This window comes from Phaseolus vulgaris, chromosome 4 (assembly GCF_000499845.2).
Source record: "Phaseolus vulgaris cultivar G19833 chromosome 4, P. vulgaris v2.0, whole genome shotgun sequence".
In the NCBI taxonomy this organism is placed as follows: domain Eukaryota; kingdom Viridiplantae; phylum Streptophyta; class Magnoliopsida; order Fabales; family Fabaceae; genus Phaseolus; species Phaseolus vulgaris.
The window spans coordinates 10,455,811-10,471,059 of NC_023756.2; the positions used below are offsets into that span (position 1 = coordinate 10,455,811).

At 34.9% G+C, this 15,249-nt stretch overlaps 1 protein-coding gene across 1 annotated transcript; it reads right to left on the bottom strand.

The window, feature by feature from the left end:
* Nucleotides 1–243: 243 nt before the first annotated feature.
* Nucleotides 244–2,634, bottom strand: LOC137837237 (cytochrome P450 81E8-like). The gene is made up of 3 exons (XM_068646174.1): nucleotides 1,948–2,634; nucleotides 1,135–1,501; nucleotides 244–987 (listed from the first exon to the last, which is right to left on the bottom strand). The coding sequence occupies exons 1-3, from the start codon at nucleotides 2,460–2,462 to the stop codon at nucleotides 391–393; spliced, it is 1,479 nt and encodes a 492-aa protein (XP_068502275.1). The 5' UTR covers nucleotides 2,463–2,634; the 3' UTR covers nucleotides 244–390.
* Nucleotides 2,635–15,249: the final 12,615 nt, after the last annotated feature.

The window sequence follows — 15,249 nt, forward strand, 5'->3', positions numbered from 1 at the left end:
GGGAGAGGTTTCGTGGCGAAGAAGGAACTTTGAAGAAGAGTACAACTCCGACAACCTAAGAGCCGACCTTGATCTCATCCATGACATAAGGGAAGAAGTCCGGGTTAGGAAGGAAGCTGCAAAAAGTAGGCAACCTGTTGGTACAACTCCCGTGTCAAGGCTGAAACGTTCCACAAAGAAGATCTCATATGGAGAAAAGTCGATAAAGCAAGAAGATGCCGAGAAGAGGGGAACACACAAAGATAGTACAATCATGTTTATTTCCACCAAATCATATGATAAACACGTGTTTATTCTCCATACATGAGAATATCTTTATTCCTTAAATAACACTAGCACATTCAAATCTTTATTATTTAAATAACACTGACACTAGAAGTCACTACTCATTCATATTGGTGGTGATTGACGGGCTTTACACATAACTTCCAATGGATTTTTTCTTGATATAGTGATTCCTTTTGCTTCAGACATATCAACTTGTTCTTTACCAATTCGTTTCCACTCAAAACATTGAATCAATAAGGCCAAAGATAAACCCACTGTACGTTGAGCCAAGTTTGATCCAGGGCAAGCCCTCCTCCCTAATCCAAATGAAAGTAAACTACTTGCCTCACTTTCCTTCTCAAACCTTTCAGGCTTAAATTGTGTTGGCTCACTCCACAATTCTGGATCATGATGAATAGCCCAAGCATTCACTAACAGTATTGTTCCTTTTGGGAGATTATATCCTCCTATGCTGCAATCTTCTGAAGCCAAATGTGGTGACCACAGTGGAGCAGCAGGATGCAATCGAATTGTCTCGTGAAAAATGTTTTGAAGATAACTAAGTTTTGACATATCAGATTCATCTACCAGACGATCTGAACCTACATGACTGTCTATTTCCTTTTTTGCCTTCTTCATAACTTCTGGATGATTTAATAAATTAGCCATTGCCCATTCTAAAGTTAAGGCTGATGTATCTGTTCCTGCAAGAAGCATACTCTGTAAAATCCAAAACAAAAAGTATTAGTACATCTCATAAGGAAAAATATCCTTCTCAATTTCTTTATCATGATAATCTTTATTTTTCAAGAATGAAATAGTGATATGCATTTAAAAATAAAAAGATATATTTATAGAAATAATTACCATGCAAAGTCCTTTGATGATTTGATCGGTGTATTGTTGAGGTTGTGATCGTTGTTGAAGTAGGAGTTGATTTATCATAGTATTGTCACTCTTATTTGCAATACGACTTTCGTCAATGAGTGATTGTAAGAATGCATCGATTCTCTTACCAATGTTTTTCAGCCTCTTCTCCAAATTATCGAAATCAAACCACCTCATGAAAGACAAGAAGTCTCCACGATTATTTACTCCTGCTAATGCCACCATCTCTCTAAGAATATCTCTGAATTCTTTTGCTTTCTCCACATCACTCACATCACAATCATCACCGTAAAATCTCTTTCCCGACACGATCATCATCATAGTGTTAAACGACGTTTCCATAAACCTTAATTTAGAGATGTTATTTATACATTAGGTCATGTATATAATAGGACTAACCCCCCATATATATATATATAAAATGTAAGAAATTGTTTTGCTAACTAATTGTTGAAAAACCAGAAAATATAAGTAGTTTCAAGAAATCTCAGTGACTGACCAATATAATTTATCAATAAATTTAAGTTATTTCTTAATTAGTATTACAGGAATACTAGTTTACATTTTCCGAACATACTATAGGAATAAAACTATATAAAAAAATGCTAAAACACATGTTTAGCCCTATATTACTTTTAATATATAATTTTAACCTCTTTGTTTCGAAATAAAAAATATTTAATTTGAATTTCCTAAAATGGGTTGTTTTTTGTTGACTTCTGTATAAGCTTGTTTAAAATTGAGTGATGCAATATATGTAGAAAAAGCTTATTTGACTTGATAAGAACTCACATGGTTTTGAGATCGACTTTACAGAAGTCATTGCGCGAGACGTGAGCGAGCTTCTGCATGAGCTTCATGAGCTCGTCCCTTCGGATATCGTAGGAAGCGTTTAAACGGTTCGTTGAGACAACCTCCAGGGACAAGATACGGCGGAGATGGCGCCAGTGCTCGCCGTAGCAGGAGTGAAGGATGGTGCTGTTGTTGTAACTGATGTGCTTGCCAAGGAGAAAGTGGGGTCGGTTGGCCAATACGATGTCGTTTTTGGTGAAGCATTCCTGCACCACGGATTGCGAAGAAGCAACGACAACGAGACGGGGACCGAACCAGAGAGAGAAGACTTTGCCGTATTTTTGAGACAATTGAGTGAAAGTGCGGTGGAAAGGTTGTTGGAGTTGCAGGAGGTTTCCTACTATAGGGTAAGAAAATGGTCCTGGAGGAAGGTTTCTGAACTTTCTTGTTGGGAAGAAGAGCTTAAGAGAAAAGAGAAAAAGCACAAATATGAAACTGAAATACAACAGAGCCATATTGAACTTCTGCTTCTTCTATTGCTGTTCATTCTGATCTCCCATACTTGTCAATTTATAAGGCTCGAGAAATTATGAGAATGGCAGGGTCTGGTACGCTAAGTTGGAAAGTGAAGCAAGTGAGCTGGTCTGAATTATTTCCAATTCTTTGAAGAACATGTGCGAAACGCTTATGGTAATTCAAATAAATACAATTTAAATTATTACAGGTACTTTTACCGTGTTTTAGAAAAATACAAATAAGAAGTGTATCGGTCCATACCAGACAAGATGATCTAGGTTGGTCACCTACCGGTCGAGTTAGAACATATAAAAGCGTGTGATAAATGACGACAGTTATAATGACACTTATTGAATCATAATTCGTGTCCCGAAATATATGGAAAATATTTCAAACAAATCCGTCAATATTGGTCAACTGAAGGACATTACAAAATATTTCCCTATTAACGAAGATCAAGATGCACGTCAGAATAACTAATATTTCATCCATCATGGCTAGAGCACATAATCAACACTATAAATAAAACTCACTAGGAGTAAGGTATGTTTTTCCAATTACCAATATATACTTTTTGCACATAATACTTACTTGAGCGTAGAGTAACTTTTTCAGGTCACCTCCAACCGACCGAGCATCAACATTTGTGAAAAAAGACGTAAAGGAAGGAATCAGAAGATTACCGACAGTCAACAATCATATGTCTGGTCTGAGATCTTATCTAGATCCTATTTGTCTATACAAATACAAGATACACAAGTAGTATTAATATTCAAATTAGTTTTCAATAATTCATGTAAACAACAATTTTTCAGTTTTTCTATACCCTAAAATTCACTCTTTGGAAGAACGATCTGAACTCACAATCTGCCTTGAATACGAAGGATGTTCCTGCAAGGCTGAATTTCTCTAAGAATGTTTCTCTCTGGCTGGTTCAGTTTCTAGATTTTTCAGTTTCTATACACTCTTGTTCTTAAGTACTTTGTTCTTCCACTCTTATTAATTATGGATAATTGCTACTCTCAAGTTAATCTAATTAATCTAAGTACAATTCGTTATTTTAGGTTTCATTAAAAATTATTTATGTATTTTCGATGTTTCTTCTATTTATACCTTTTGAGTGTTATGATCCACACGTAAAATTTAAAAAAATTCTATTACATTTTGTTTATGTTTTACCCATAATATAATGTATTACTAACTAATATTATTTTAAGGTTTCTTATTCTTTCTTTTTAAGTTATGGCGAGAGACCGAAAACATTGTTTGGACACAATCAACTTCCTAACAGTCCGATAGTATAAAGGAAAACATATATGAATAATCCATTTTATCAATTTCGCTATTTTTCAGATACCCAAACATAACTTACCCTTTTATAAATTAGATTACATATAAATTAATTTGAGTTTATATAGAAATTAATTCAAATTTCTAAATAGATCAGATAATGGGTTTTCACGTAAATACGATTTTAATGGATCTGATAAACATAAATAATCGCAGCAAACATGTTACTTCACGTGGACCCGATGTGGTGCTGGCATAATTGTTGGTACAAGGAAATATCATGTAATTTAAACTGTAAAATTAAATGTTTGAAATATTTTACAAGAAGGGGACTAATTGGGAAAAAATTATACATTGATTTGTAAGATTGAAATGTTAATACATAGGAGTAAATATTTTAAATTTAAAGTGTGTATTTTATTTATTCTTTGTTGATAAAAAAAAATAAGAAGAACAAAATTATTTTACATTTTTTTAAAATATTAATTGAAGTTTTCATTTTCCTATATTCAAGAAATTATTAATGTGCACTCCCTAATTTCAAGAGATTATTATGTACTAATCATGTTTAGGAGAGATAAATTTTGATTAGCAAAGTTAACTCAATTTCATTGTCTCTTCTCCTTCTTATGAACTCACCTTCTCTATAAGGGGTCTCGTTCATTTGTAAACTCACACTATAATAAATTTCAAAATTACACATGAATTATTACTTACGAATATTGGTTCGTAAGTAAATTCAGCATTATATACAAATATTATTCATGAAATTTTATCCGTTAATCAGGTGGGGTAAACTCAATATTACATACAGATCTATGGATAAATTATCCATGAATTTGTAACCATAGAAAAAATCAACATTACATACAAATTATTATCCACAAATTAATAATATTATTAATACTAATAATGATAACACTTGACAATGATGATATTACTATTATCAATATTACTACTATTATTAATATTATTATTAATATTAATATTATTACTAATATCAATACTATTATTATTATTATTATTTATATTACTAATAATATTAATATTCTTAAATATTTTTATTTATAGTATTATTTTTGACTTAGCTCGACCTAGGCACGAGCCTACTCGTCTCTAATTGGGTTCGGGCGAACTCAACTCGATCTGGTACTAGGCCCAATTCCGACTCGAATTGGTATTAGGCCAACTCAGCTAGACCTGGGTCCGAGCCCACTCGGCTCGACATGCCCTGGGTCCACTCGGCTCAACATGATTTCGGGTCGACTCGGCTCGACATGGGCCTAGGACGACTCGAACCGACATGGACCTAGATCAACTTGGCTCAACATGGGCCCAAACCGACTTGGCTCGACTTGTGCTCAAGTCGACTTGGCTAAAATTGGGCCTTGGTCAACTTTTCTCAACATGGGTTCGGGCCGATTAGGCTCGACATGGGCTTGGGTTGACTTGGCTCGATATGGTCTTAGGTAAACCTGGCCCGAGCCGACTCGAGTCGACCTGGACGCAAGCCAACTCAGCTCGAACTGGCACGAGGCTTACTCGACTCGACCTGGGTTTGGGACGACTCGGCTGAACATGGGCTCGGGCCGACTTGGATCAACCTTGGCATGGGCCGACTTAGCTCGACCAAGGCACAAGCCTACTTGTCTTTATTTGGGTTCGAACGAACTCAACTCAATCTAGGTCCAGGCCGACTCGGCTCAACATGGATCGAATCGACTAGTCACAATCCGGGCTCGAGTTAACTCAACTCGACTTTTACTCAATCCTGACCCAGGTTGACGCAGCTCGACCTCAGCTTAGGTTGACTCAGCTGGACCTAGTCTCGTGTCATCCTGGTTCGACTTGGTCTGGACCGATTCGCCTCAACCTAGGTCTTGGTCGACTCAGCTGGACTTTGGTTCAGTGGACTTAGCTCGACCTGGGTCTGGTGGATAATCCAAAAATATATTCAATCTATATCTAATCCATGTCCAATTAAATGGATTGGACTTAAAATCCAAAAATATGGATTTGGATTTGGATAATTATGAATTGGATTTGACAATTTGGATTTTTTGCCCACCTTTATAGCTTGTTCGACATATCGGGTCTTGATAAAAAAGCGTGTATCTAAAACTATCTAAAGCACTGACTCATATAGAAAAGACAATTAGTTCCAGTGTTGATAAAGCAAGCACCATTGAGTTGGTGAAGCAAAATAGCTTTAGCTCGAAATCCAATAAATCATTAATGTGACAAAAGCTTTAAAGTGGATCCTCTTTGTCAAAGAGAACAAACATTCATGCAATATAGAATAAGAATATACATATTCATCAAGAATGATGTTAGCTTAAATATGTTGAACATATAAATACTTATTAGACATAAAAACAAGACTGCACAATGTTATATTATCTGATAACTGAAATACTTGTGTCACTGATGATCTGTTATTCGAACAAAACTTCCATCTTACAAATAAAGTACAACTATATTTTATGTTTTTTTTCATACTTAATCAAAATTATGATTGTTAAACTTTTCTTCAAAAATTCTTCTAATTCTGCTTGAACCAATGTGCTATACCTTTGGTATACATTTAGTATACAATAAAAATAATAAATATGTAATGAATAAATAATATATATTTGAAATTATCATTTATTTATATTCTTATTTATTTATGAGTCTTAAAGGGTAAATTCATTTTCACCTTATTTGATTATTTATTTTCGGTGTTATTAATGATTTAAGTGTTGATTAACATATTATTGGATATTAATGCTCTACAATTTATCACCTGCTAGTTTTCCCTGATAGAGATATTCACATATTTCTATCATATAACTAATGTCATCTACAATAATCGGTTAATAAACCATAGCTTTATTATCAAAATATCTCTGATAGTACAACATATTTTTAAATTAATATTCATACAAATGTTTTTAAGACATTTAGTCATCTCATATATAATATATATATATTAATTAGTAATACAAATGAAAATATTAACCACGTTTCACCACGACAAAAATGTACAACAAAATTCAAAAATTGATACTTTTCAAAACTACCAAACAGAGAAAAAGAAACACATACATGCATCTCCAGCACCACACTGGTCATAATCCATCTTTTATCCAATTTCTACTCTTCAAACAGTGATCTACCCTTCTTTACCTAAACCACAATCCCCACGTGGCTCATTTATTTTTTTAATTTTATATTCATGGATCAACATGTTACCGAGCTACTGCTCTATTTCAATGCAGAAACCTAATTTTAATATTATTTATTATTTTTAAGCCGTAACACCCAATTTAAAAATTTATCATTTGTTCATGAATATAATAATTGGTTTTAAGTTACATGTATTAAAATCCTGATTATTGTTCGTACAAGGCTGAAGCAAGTAATCTCTTCTTTTCTAGATTTCTCGGCTTCACAGTCTCTTTATTTAGGTTTTGGCTTTTGACAACTCAATATATTGATCTGGACTTGAACTGGTTCTGGGATGTAGAATGTTGGTTCTCATTGATTGAATTTGGTAGACTAGTCTCTCATGCATAAGAAATTTAGAAGGACGAAATGCCTATAAGGAAATTTAAATGAGACGAAATGGCGCTTTATAACTATCAGAATTTTCGAAATAGATTTTGACATTTATGAGATTTTGTGTATTAAATGTAACTTTGTACAAAAAGATCGCTTCGTTCTGCGTGTGCTAGGGTTACTGTGTCGTTGATGTGAAAGGTTTTTAATCCTTGATCATTGGATGCATTTAAACTCAATGATTATGATGTTGTGACACTTTGTTTGGAAGGAGTTTATAAACACTATAAATATCTATTCCCATATGGTTTACCCCACTACTTCTACTACTTTTGTATTTTTGTGTCTAAGAGATATCTGTAACAATGCTTAGAAGGTATTATGTCTTCCTCAAGCTCTTGTTCCAATTCTGATGAGATTTCAGGGAGCGTGATGGAGCTACCGGGAGAGTGATTAAGGACATAACTAGAACATTCATTTGGTGCTTCATCAACTACTTTGTCTCTAGTAAAGAATAAAGCTTGTGTTGGTGTACGTCCAAGTGACGAAGTTGTGGATCTTGAGGCTGAAGAAATAGCCGAGAGGGTAGAAGAGAACTTGAGTCTTTGTCATGGTTATGACTGGGTTAACCCTAAAGTTTGCGAGTATTTCTCTCGGTATCGGTATTCTTCAGCCTTTCATAGTTTTTTCTAAAATTTCTATTTATTCTTCTGATGCCACCAAGGAAATCATTTCTTGTTGGTGTTGTCGAGCTATTGACAATGTTTATCATGGTCCTGAAGGTGAAGTTGTGAATTCTTTTATTTTTTATGAATGTCTCTTTACGGACATTCATGTTTGGTTTCCATTTGACGAATTTCAAATGGGTGTTCTTCATCATCTCAAGGTTGCCCCTACCCAACTACATTTTAATAGTTGGGCCTTTATGCAAGCCTTTCACATTTTGTGTAAATATGTTTCATTATCTCCTAGTCCGAGAGTTTTTCTTTACTTTTATAGTTCTCAGCCTGGTAAATAATCTAGTTGGTTATTTTTTATCAGCCATTCAAAAGCTTGTTTACTTTCTCCCTTCACTTCTTCTTATAAAAACTTTAAAGGTAGTTTTTTCAAAATTCTTATTGAAAAATCTGGAAAGAAATATTTTTATGATGGCGATGTCCCAAAATTTTCGTTCCACTAGACAAGTACTCCTTTAAAGTTCAACTCTTGGTCATACCATTCAATGAATCTAGAAGATCGCCATGTCCTCTTGGTTCTTGATCACTTATCCCGGAAGCTTCCCACTCACGCTCTATTGCGAATCTATCTCTCTCATAAACTGGAAAGGCATTTTATCGATATGTCTTTTTTTGAACAAGAGAATTTTAACTTTGCTAAATTTTCTCTCAGATTTCAGGTTTGATAGTTGCCACAAATCCTAAAGGTCGAGCATATTTCCAAAAGCTTTTCAGCAAACTTGGTGGTTCAACTCCTCAAGTCGTTGTTGGTTCAACTCCTCAAGCCAGAAGAGAAGTTGAAGTTGTAGAATCCATCCCTCGGGTTGAAGCTATCTTAGATGTTGGTGATGTTGTTGTTGAGCCTCTTAAGAAAAGTAGGGAAAATGATAAGAGTAGTAACAGTCTCATTTTTCACCACAACGTCATCGTCATGGTGTCGACAACTCTTCTCAACCTCTTTTAGAAAGCATTTTCGGTGCTTTTACATGTTTTTTAGAGTTTGTACGTACAAACTTAGATGGTCCATCCAGACATATGTTAAGGTCGGCAAATGTTTCTTCTCTGACAGATGTAGCCATTGAGCTTGCCACTCGATCTTTATTAATATAAAAAAGACTTAAAGAAGAATCTTTTAATGGTATCTCGACCACTGAATTTGAAAATGTGAAGAAAGAGTTGGTTGGTCTAGTAAAAGTCTTGAATCTACCCTTGAAGCTAACATATCCTTGACCAACCAAATCAAAGAACTCTCGGATATCCACTCCCATTGTGAGGCCGAAAAAAAATCTTTGAAGGATGAAATTGTTGGTTTAACTGCTAAGAGGTTATTATTTCAAGCTGAAATCCAAAGGTTGAAGGGAGGCCTAACCGATTTATCTGCTACCAAACATGCTGATGTCGAGAAGATAAATCAGTTATATGAGAAGGTGAATAAGTTAGAGAAAGACCTATAAGAAGCTCAGAACTTTGTTGATGATCAACATAAACTAGATTTTTCCAAAGCTCTTCAACAAGCCAAGTATTTTTACAAGATTCCTTTGGATAAAGGAAATTTTGACGTTGACAAGAATTTTCACAAGGGTGAGCTCATTCCGATTGATGATATACCTTATGACGAAGTACCAGAAGAAGAAATTGCATATAATGATGACAATGTTGATGTTGAATGACTTAGTTTTATTTATTTTTTTGCTTTTTGTAATACCTCTCGATTATTAGTTATCGGTTTTGTATGTTTTAGTTTGGGCTTTTTCCGCCATTTTTAAACTTGTTATATTTAATATAATAGTTTCAGCGTCATTATTTTGTTCTTATCAACCTCTCAACCTTTCAATCATTCGGTATGATTAACTTATAAAACAATTTATGTAAAAATGATTAACTATTTTGAGGTTATATTTTAAACAAAATATGCTTACGACTTTTTGACCTCTAGACGTTTTCAACTTATGATAAAACCAATCAAGTAAAGATGTTTAAATGGTCTAAAACCTTTCGACCTCTCGACCATGTGACATTTTCAACATATCAACTTATGATAAAATAAATCACGTAAAGATGGTTAAATGGTCTTTAAACCTTTCGACCTCTCATCCTTTTCATACAAATCATGAAAATATTATTATATTGTTTTTAAGAGAAAATTTGTATTTGTTTAAGAACTTTTAGTTTAATAAGATAAATTATTTTCCAAAATGAATTGACTTATATTGAAGACATTTTTTGCCGAGAGATTTGTGTTTTCTCTTAAGCTGAGAAATTCATCTTAAATAAATTAAGTTTTTCTTAAAGAAAAATTTACCTATGGTAAAAACGTCTATGACCGAGAGTTTTGAAGTGTTGGATTATGTAGATTTCTCTCATAAAGGATTTGCTTATTGTGAAAATTTTGAAATGTATTTCTCTTGGGAAGGATTTACCTGGAGTGAGAACTTCTTTGGCCAAAAGGTTCGAAGGACTCTCAAGAAGGATTCACCTGGAGTGAAAACTTCCTTGACTGAGAGGTTCGAATTAGATAAAATACACTCTCGGGAGGGATTCACCCGAAGTGAAAACTTTTTAGGCTGAGAAGTTCAAGTTAGATGAAATACACTCTTGGGAGGGATTCACCTAGAGTGAAAACGTCCTTGGCCAAGAGGTTCAAATTAGATGAAATACACTCTTGGGAGGGATTCACCTGGAGTGAAAACATTCTTGGCCAAGAGGCTTGAATTAGATGAAATACACTCTCGGGAGGGATTCACCTAGAGTGAAAACTTCCTAGGCCGAGAGGTTTGAATTAGATGAAATACACTCTCGGGAGGGATTCACCTGGAGTGAAAACGTCCTTGGCCAAGAGGTTCAATATATGAAATACACTCTTGGGAGGGACTCACTTGGAGTGAAAACGTCCTTGGCAGAGAGGCTCAAATTAGATGAAATACACTCTCAAAAGGTATTCACCTCGAGTGAAAACTTCCTAGGCCGAGAGGTTTGGTTGAGGTAATATGTCGAGAATTTTTCTTCATATGAATAACTTCTTCATTAAGTAGTTTGATCTTGGTCATGATTCTTTTTACAAATGAGAAATCGTTTGGATTCTTTTTACAAATGAGAAACCTTCCTTGACCGAAAGATTTTATGTGCAATGAGTGATTATTGATATTACATACAAGTTTTAGCTAAAATAGAACTTCAAATGGCTTGCATTCCATGTTCTCGGTATAGCTTTTTCGTTGAGTGTTAGTTATAGGCTCCATTTTGTAGATTTTCAACTATTCTGAACGACCTTTCCCAATTTGGTGCTAATTTTCCCTGAGTTGAATCTTTTCTTGCTTCAATTCTCATTATCTATACTAAATCTCCTTCATTAAAAACTCTCGACTTGACCTTTACATTAAATCTTTTGCATGCTCTTTGCTTCACTGCCTTCTCTCTTACTTTCGCTTTCTGTCGAAATTCTTTAATCAAGTCCAAATATTTTCTTAAACATTCGTTATTTATGTCCAGACTTCCATTTGTCTTCACAATGTTGGTTCTCCCACTTCAACTGGTATCATGGCATCAGTACCATATGTGAGGTTGAATGGAGTTTCGCCAGTTGTTGTTTGTGGCATGCATTTATATGCCCATAACATTTCAGGTAACTTCTCAGCCCATAGTCCCTTCGCACTTCCCAATCTTCTTTTCAACTGGCCAAGAATAACTTTGTTGGCGAACTCTGCTTGCCCATTTGTTTGCAGATGTTCAACTAAAGTTGTTATGGACTTAACTCCTAAATCTACATAGAATTCCATAAGTTTTTTTATCAGTAAACGGTCGACCATTATCAGTTATTATAGTATGTGGGATACCAAATCTACAAATTATATTTTTCCACACAAATATTTGAACTTGTTGAGTAGTTATTCTTGTGAGAGCTTCAACTTCTATCCATTTTGTGAAGTAATCTACAACAACCACCAAAAACTTTGTTTGTCCTCTTCCTAAAGGGAATGCGCCTAGAATGTCCATACCTCAATTTGAAAACGGCCACGGCGAAACAATTCCATGTAAGCCCTGAGATGGTAAGTGATTAGGATTACCAAACTCTTGACATTTCTTGCAAGATTTGACATATTCATTACAATCTTCTCGTACTGTCGGCCAATAATATCTGACACATAAAACTTTGGTTGCCATTGTTCACACACCACAATGTAGTCCACAAAGTCTCTCAAGGAGCTGCCAGATAGTGTATTCAGCCTGTTCCAGCGAAAAACACTTTAAAAGTGCAGTTGAATGTCCCCTCTTATATAACTCATCTCTTATTATGGAAAATTTGGCAGCTTTTCTTGCAATTTTGACATCATTTTCAACACCTTGCTCTTAGTTTTTATTACTTATTTATATGATTCGATCCCAACTGTCGGACTGTTCATGTTTGTTGAATGATTCAATTATGCTGAGTTTGTCTTCGTTGACTTGCCAGTTTGGACAATGAATTCGCTCTTGAGTTCTATTCTCTTGGAATGTGCTCAATCTCGGCCTTACTAAAGCTTTGCATGATGTTTAAAATTTTATGATAATATCTTAGTAACAAAGGATCTTTTACCTGATACTCACCTTTTATATGTCCCACTATTAGCTGAGAATCACTTTTGCAAATAACCTTTAGGGCTCCCATATCTCTGGCAAGAATTAAACATGCAATTAAAGCTTCATATTCAACTTGATTATTTGAAGTTTTGAATTCAAATTTCAAAGCCATCTCTACTTGAAAATGTCCTGGTCCTTCTAGTACAATTCCTGCTCCGCTTCCTTTCTTGTTTGACGATCCATCAACATATAGAATCCATGTTTATTGCTCAAATGTTGTTGTCAGAAGTTGGATAATGAAATTTGTAAGAGATTGTTGTGATCCTTCCTCTCGGTTCATATTTCATTCCAAACTCTGAAAGCTCTACTGACCATGCCACCATTCTACCTTCAAGTTCCGGTTTCTCAAAAAATTTGCTATCGGACAATCGGTCCTCACGATTACTTGATGATTCTAAGAATACAATTGGAGATGTCTTGTTGTATACACAAGGGTAAAGGCTATCTTTTTAACTAATTGATACCTAGTTTTGACATTTTGTAAGGATCTGCTCACGAAATATTTCGTTTTTTGTTCTGGGAACTCTTAGATTAAGGCTGCTCCTATGGCTTCGTGTGAGGTTGCTAATTATACAATGATGGGTTCGAATGACACATGTTTAACTAAGAATGAAGGTTCAACTATCATTTTTATAATTGTGGAGAAAGTTTGTTCACATTGTTCATTCCATTTGAAGGCTTCTGCCTTTCTCAACAGCTTTATTATTGGCTTTGATCCCTCGACAAGTATTGGAAAAAATCTTGCCAAAGCATTTAGTCTTCCTATCAACCTTTGCACTTCCTTCAAATTCGTCGGACTTCTCATGTTCAAAATCGCTTCACATTTATCCGGATTTGCTTCAATGCCTTTGTTAGTCAACATGAACCCTAAAAATTTTCCATCTCTCACCCCAAAAACACATTTTTCAAGATTGAATCACAAATTATACTTTCTTATTTTTGCAAACAGTTCTTCAAGATCTTTTACGTGTTCATCCTCTACACATGACTTAACAATCATGTCATCCACGTGAACCTCCATATTTTTTACAATTTTCTCTTTAAACACCTTATCCATCAACCTTTGATACGTTGCTCCAAGATTTTTTAAGCCGAAAGGAATACCTTTATAACAACAATTAACCATTTCAGTGGTTAAAGCTGTCTTGGGTATTGTACATTTGTATTTCATTATAACCGAAGTAAGCATCTAGAAAACTCATCACTGCTTGGCCAAAAACTCCATCAACCAATCTATCAATACTAGGTAGAGGATACGAATCTTTTGGACACGCCTTATTTAGATTCGTGTAATCAGTACACATTCTCCATTTTCGACTTGACTTTTTTACTAGCACAACATTTTCCAACCAAGTAGTATATTGGGCTTCTTGGATAAAACCAGCTTGCAACAACTTTTCGGTTTCTTCAAAAGTTGTCATTCTCTTTTCTTCTCCCATTTTCCTTCTCTTCTGGGCTACCGTCTTTGCTTCTCGACATATCTGTTGCCTTCCATGCAAACAAATCCTCATTTATTCTTAATGTTGCAATCAATGTGTTTATCAATTCTTCAGGCATGCTTTCCTCAACATATGTGCGCTGCTTCTCGTCCTCCCCCAACTGTCTAGGTATTGTTTCTTCTCTCGGTTCCATTCTTTCTTCATCATTTACTCTTGGATCTAAATCCACCATTGCCACCATATTTCTTCTCTCATCCCTCCTTCTTGGTACTCTTGGTTCTTGAACCACCATCAAACCTGCTGCATAACATTCTCGTGCAACTCTTTGATCAACATATATAGTCACTATCTCCCCCTTCTCAGTTGGAAATTTCATAGCCAAATGTGGTGTTGAAACTATGGCTCTTACCTTTTTCAAAGAGGATCTTCCCAACAAAGTGTTATACGAAGTGCATGCATCAACTACCAAGTATCTGATCTTAATTGTTTTTGTTGCACTTGCTCTTCCAAACATTGTTTTTAAGTCAATATACCCCCTTTCTATCAACTATTTCACCTGAGAACCCAATTATTTGTTCTTAGTATGGTATCATGTTTTCTTCCCTCATATTTAACTTGCAAAAAGTTTCCCAAAACAAAATATCAATACAACTTCCCTGATCTACCAGAGTTTTCATAACAACATATTCTGCTATCTCTACCATTATCACCATCGGATCATCTTGTTCAGGATCAATATCTTGAAAATCCTCATTAGTAAACAACATTGGTGGCATACGTCTCTTCTTGAAGACATAATTTATAGTGTGAGCATTGCTTAAATGTTTCTTCCATGCCAATGAAGATACTTCTCCTCCAGCAAAGCCTCCAGAAATGGTATTGATAAAACCTCTAAACAGGTCTTCGTAAACTTCACTCACGACTTCTCCTTTGCTGAGGACTGTGATAAATTCTTTCGTCTCGTCTTTCCACCCTCCCTTCTCTTCTTTCATCTCTCCTTTCAACTCTTTTGTCGTCCCTCCTTTCAAACCATTCTTCTCTTCTACCAACATACCCCCTGTTGAACTTGAAGATTGCTTGAAGACAAGGTTGTTGCTTGTGGCATGGGTTCTAGGTATATTAGAATTTGTCAATCCATTCTTGGCTTAATTCAAAACTGAATCAATCAAGTTCTTTCAAAAGAA

Excerpts from the sequence above, each read along its gene's own strand:
- LOC137837237 (XM_068646174.1), bottom strand. The coding sequence starts at position 2,462 with ATGGCTCTGTTGTATTTCAGTTTCATATTTGTGCTTTTTCTCTTTTCT. Across the intron at positions 1,502-1,947 it reads AAAGTCGATCTCAAAACCAT|GTTTATGGAAACGTCGTTTA; the intron begins GTGAGTTCTTAT and ends CTCTAAATTAAG. Across the intron at positions 988-1,134 it reads TCATCAAAGGACTTTGCATG|AGTATGCTTCTTGCAGGAAC; the intron begins GTAATTATTTCT and ends TGGATTTTACAG.